General features: G+C 57.3%; 1 protein-coding gene across 1 annotated transcript; it reads left to right on the top strand.

The window, feature by feature from the left end:
- The first annotated feature begins 696 nt into the window (after nt 1–696).
- On the top strand, nt 697–4,356 carry LOC131760288 (ubiquitin-conjugating enzyme E2 C-like). Its single transcript, XM_067039517.1, has 3 exons — nt 697–965; nt 3,616–3,709; nt 3,946–4,356. Exons 1-3 carry the CDS (start codon nt 697–699, stop codon nt 4,354–4,356), a joined length of 774 nt encoding a protein of 257 aa, XP_066895618.1.
- The last annotated feature ends 298 nt before the right edge of the window (nt 4,357–4,654 follow it).

Here is a 4,654-nt window from a genome sequence, read left to right as displayed (position 1 = left end):
GGAGGGACACGACTTCTTTGTAGTGCTGATTTGCTCTCCCAGCTTGCTTGGTTGGCCAAAAAGGGCGTATGCGTTTTTTCCTGAATATATTCAGGAAAAAACGCATACGCCCTTTTTGGCCAACTGCATCACTGTCCACGTCCTGCCGCTTTTCTTGTGCTATCAGGACCATTCCGTTCTACCTGGCGAAATCCGTTTCCTGCAATTCTGCCTTGCATTCAGAGTCTCTTCGTAGCCTGACCTCAATATAATTTTGGACAATAGTTATCATTTAGAACTCTGCAGGCGTTGTGGATTGCCGTGCCCCTCAGCAAGTATCTTCATCTTGTTTCTGTAACCGACCACAAAGTCGCGGGATTGCTTCAAGCCCCATTCTGGTTACAGGGGCATCTTAAGCTTTTGGGAAATTCCTATTCCTGATTGGAAATTAGAGTGGCATGTGCTGTCCAAGCACGTAGACCTTGTATTTCATTCCTTTCCCCCCTTCCATTTCATCCTCCCAACAAATTCCAAGGCTTGCACAACTGGCTGTTGACTGTGCGGACTTCCCCAAGTGGGGAGAGTCTAAGGAAGGAGGCTGGAGCGGGGTCCCCTTCCCCAGGACATGTGGAGATGGTGTGACTTTTCCAAACTCTTCCCGCCCCTCTGGCCCCCCATCCTCTGGGGTTCTGTCCAGACGCCACGGGGCTTCCAGCGATGCGGGGCTCGGTGGCCGCCCTGCAGGGAGCAGCCCTGATCCCACCCCTGCAGCACCGCCTGCTGGTGTCTCCGTCCTGCGTCGGGCAGTCTCCACCTTCCCTGCTGCCTTGTGTGCTCTGTCTCCACAGGGTCCTGCGATCAGCTCCTCCGCCCCACCGCCATGACGCCCAGCTCCATACCCCTCATCCAGCCTCAGGGATGACCCAGGACTGGGCTCCCCACCTGCCTACTCCCGGTCGGTGTCCTCAGTCCACCTGTGCAGTCAGGTGAGGACTTCCTGTAGGGGCTCCCAAACGCTTCTCCCCTCCATCCTCCCCGGGTTCGGCCCAGGTCCTGTCGGGATGTTCCACCCTCACCAAGCCCCCATGTACATGTCAAGGGCAGCCATCGGGCCTGCTGCGTGCACTGCTGTGCATCCTGCTATATGCACAGGCATGACCCTGCCCCAGGTGCAGGAAAAGCAGCCTTACCTCGGGATGTGGGGAGAGGGGCTGCCCACAGGGAGGACATCAGCTCTCGGCTCACCAGGCAATGGCAGCATTGTTCTCTCTCCTTGGACCCTTTCTCACTCAGCCTGAACCTGACCCGGCTTTGTTCCCACCCCCGTTGTCCCTCCATTGGCCTCACTCTTGTGAGCAGAGAAGGACAGTGTGGTCAGTGGTCACAGGCTGAGACACAGACACTGGCTGACCCGCATGCACCCAGCTGACCACACGGAACGGGCAGTGCACCAGGGCCCGTGCGGTGTGGGTTCACCTGCCCACAGAGAGGCCGGGCCTCTGTCCTGGCTCCAGAGGTCACCTTGAGTCTGACGGGAGTGTCCGTGCTCCGTGGCCCTCGCTCCAGACTGGTCTGTGCTGATGGCATGATGCACGGTGGGGCTTCCTGAGTCGCCCCCGGGGGCTGGAGGCCAAGGTCAGACACACGGCGGTCCCCACATTGACGTGACAGACCCCAATAAACCCTGCACTTCAGGACTCAGGTGGGCTTCCCTGAGCTGCCACAGCCGAGGAGGCTGGCCCCTGCTCGTCACCTCCGTCCTCGCTGATTTTAACTTGCATCCCTCACCATAATAAACCCTGGGTATAACAGCTTCAGGGAATTCTGGGAGCCTCCAAGAAAAAAGAAGCCGGGGAGGGGGTCTCTGGGCCCTCAACTCTTCAGTTGGGGTCAGAGGTCGATGGGGAGGATCTTGGGGCCCTGGAATCTGAAGAGCCCCCCTACCAGGGAGGGGTAGGAGACTGGGTGGTAGTTAAGCTGAGTCCAAGGCCCTCCTGTGTAGGAGGCATACTAGCCCCGGGGATCCTGAAGAGGCCGGCCCCCTCCTCTCCTCCGCCCCCAGGCCTGGTGTCTGCTCTTGAGAAGTTCCCTAGGGTGGGGTCCTGGTGCTGGAGGTGCCCCGATGCTGTGGCCTCCTGAGCCTCCAGTGAGGATAATGGGAGCGGAGGAAGACTTGTTCACAGAGAGGGAGCTTCTGCCAGAACAGAGCCTGGGTCTGCTGCCCTGACCCCAGGTGCACTGGGGCAGGAACGTGAGAGCAAGGCTCTCTCCCCTCCCAAGACACCCAGGACACATGGGCGCTGGTCGCTGACTCCCACACAATACTGAAATCTCCCACGCAGGCCTGTTGGGTGAGAGACACTATTTAAAGACTATTATTGGGCCAGGGGGGCCCAGGGGTTGAAGCTGGGGGTGGGGAGAGTTGGAAAATCACCCAAGGATGCATTCTCGCTGCAGAGACCCCCCGGGTGAGCCCAGGTGGAGGTGGACCCCTCAAGTCAGAGCCCACATTCTGGGTCTTTCGGGGACAAGTAGCCAAGCACCCCCAGTCCTTGCCTTCACCTGCTGCAGTTAGGGCCTGCCCTGTCTTCTTCATGGTCAAGTTTCACCCCTCCCAGAAGCCCTCTTGGGGGCTAATGCGATGGGGGTGTCCTTGGCAGGACTGGAGGGTCTGTGGTGGGCTGGAGGCCATGTGGCAGGCAGGAGGGCTCACACCGATCCTGCCAGTTCACACTTCATGGTCCTAGGCCCGCACAGAGTCCACCAGGCTGTGGATGTGGTAGAAGGTACAGAGTTTCGGGGCCCGGTCCAGTCCATGAAGGTGTCTGACCACTGAGCGGTCAGTGTGGAGTATTCCCAGGGAGCCCTGGCCGTGCTCGCACTCTTCTGGGAAGGACACATCAGCGTGGTCCCTGGAATGACTGGGAGGTCAGCCAGAAGCGTCCCCCACCCAACCTCACTGTTACCACAAGAAACAAGAGACAACTCCATGCAGAAACACAGAACATCACCAGCCTGATGCTGTTCTGAGGGAGGTCGGCTGGTGTCTGGGAACTGGGTGCTACAGTGGGTTGAATGGGGGCCCCCAGAAGTTATGTCCACATCATGCCCCCCAGAATCTGAGAATGGTACCTTATTTGGAAGTAGGGTCTTTGCAGGTATAATTAGTTACGGATCTGAAGATGAGGTCATCCTGGATCAGGGTGGCCCTAAATCAGTGACAGTGTCCTTCTAAGAGACCAGAGGAGAGACACAAACACACAGGAGGCACCATGTGAAAATGGAGGTAGAGACGGGAGGGATGCAGCCACAAGCCCAGGGATGCCTGGAGCCCCCAGAAGTTGGAAGAGGCAGGCAGGACCCTCCCCTGGAGCCTCCGGAGGGAGCGCGGCCCTGGGACACCTTGATCTCAGACGTCTGGTCTGCAGGACTGAGAGAGGACGGGTTTCTGTTGCTCTGAGCCTCCGTTTGTGGTCGTTTGTCACAGCTGCCCCAGGAAGCTAATGCAGCTGGTGAGCAGGTCCCTTCCCTGATCTAAGCCCTCCCACCTCCCGTTAGGGGCAACCTCCTGCGCCTGTGCTGTGTGCACAAACCATGTGATTCATGCTGAACCCCGCCTCCCCTTCTGGGCACCAGCATTTTAGACGGTGAGGACAGAGAACCCCACGTGACCAGCCCCCAGCCGAGTGGCAAGCCTCTAATGAGCTTCCCTGGGGACACGGGGGTGCGGGTAACTTTTGTGGTTCTGCCCTTTGTGGCTGGGGGAAGAGACACCCTAGAGAACCTCGAGGGAAGGAGGGGGCATGGAGGGTCAGGAGATGATGGGAGCAGGGGCCCTCCCTCCCTGCATCGCTACCACGTGCTGTGACCCATCTCAGCTGTGAGCATACAAGCCACGAGCATGTGCCGAGTCCTGTGAGCCTCCCAGCCGGTCCCTGAAGGTGAGGGCGGCCCTGCAGACCCTAGCTCTCTCCTCCACGTCTAGTGGGTGCCTTCCCTGAATCAGACAACCTTTTCAAATGGGTGGGGATCATCCATGGAGCAGCTGGCACAGTATATGAAGACCTGAGGTATAAACTGTCCCTGGAGTTCCCCAGTGGCTACCCTTACAATGCACCCACGGTGAAGTTCCTCACGCCCTGCTACCACCCCAACGTGGACACCCAGGGTAACATCTGCCTGGACATCCTGAAAGACAAGTGGTCCGCCCTGTACGACGTCAGGACCATCCTGCTCTCCATCCAGAGCCTGCTCGGAGAACCCAACATCGATAGCCCTTTGAACACACATGCCGCTGAGCTCTGGAAAAACCCCACAGCCTTTAAGAAGTACCTGCAAGAAATGTACTCAAAGCAGGTCTCCAGCCAAGAGCCCTGACCCAGGATGTGCAGCTCTCCTTCTGTTGTCTTTATATATTTTTTTCCCTTAGATGGTCTGTCCTTTCCTCGATTTCTGTACAGGACTCTGTATCTTATCTGTGGTGTCATTTTTGTTTTGTTTATGTTTTTTAAATTAAGTGTCTGGTTAAGCCCTTGTGATGAATATATTGAATAAATACATTTGGGGGTTTTTTAACAAAAAAAACAGCTTCTCCTTGCCATTCCAGAAGCGGTTCTGGAGCTGTCCTGGGAGGACTTCTGGGGTTATGCAGGCTGAGCCCGTTGTTATGCACCCA

The sequence above is a fragment of the Kogia breviceps genome, chromosome 7 (genome assembly GCF_026419965.1).
Source record: "Kogia breviceps isolate mKogBre1 chromosome 7, mKogBre1 haplotype 1, whole genome shotgun sequence".
Taxonomy (NCBI): domain Eukaryota; kingdom Metazoa; phylum Chordata; class Mammalia; order Artiodactyla; family Physeteridae; genus Kogia; species Kogia breviceps.
This window is presented reverse-complemented; position numbering and strand designations above follow the sequence as displayed.

Excerpts from the sequence above, each read along its gene's own strand:
- LOC131760288 (XM_067039517.1), top strand. The coding sequence starts at position 697 with ATGCGGGGCTCGGTGGCCGCCCTGCAGGGAGCAGCCCTGATCCCACCC. Across the intron at positions 966-3,615 it reads CAGTCCACCTGTGCAGTCAG|CATTTTAGACGGTGAGGACA; the intron begins GTGAGGACTTCC and ends TCTGGGCACCAG. Across the intron at positions 3,710-3,945 it reads CTGGGGACACGGGGGTGCGG|CTCTCTCCTCCACGTCTAGT; the intron begins GTAACTTTTGTG and ends TGCAGACCCTAG.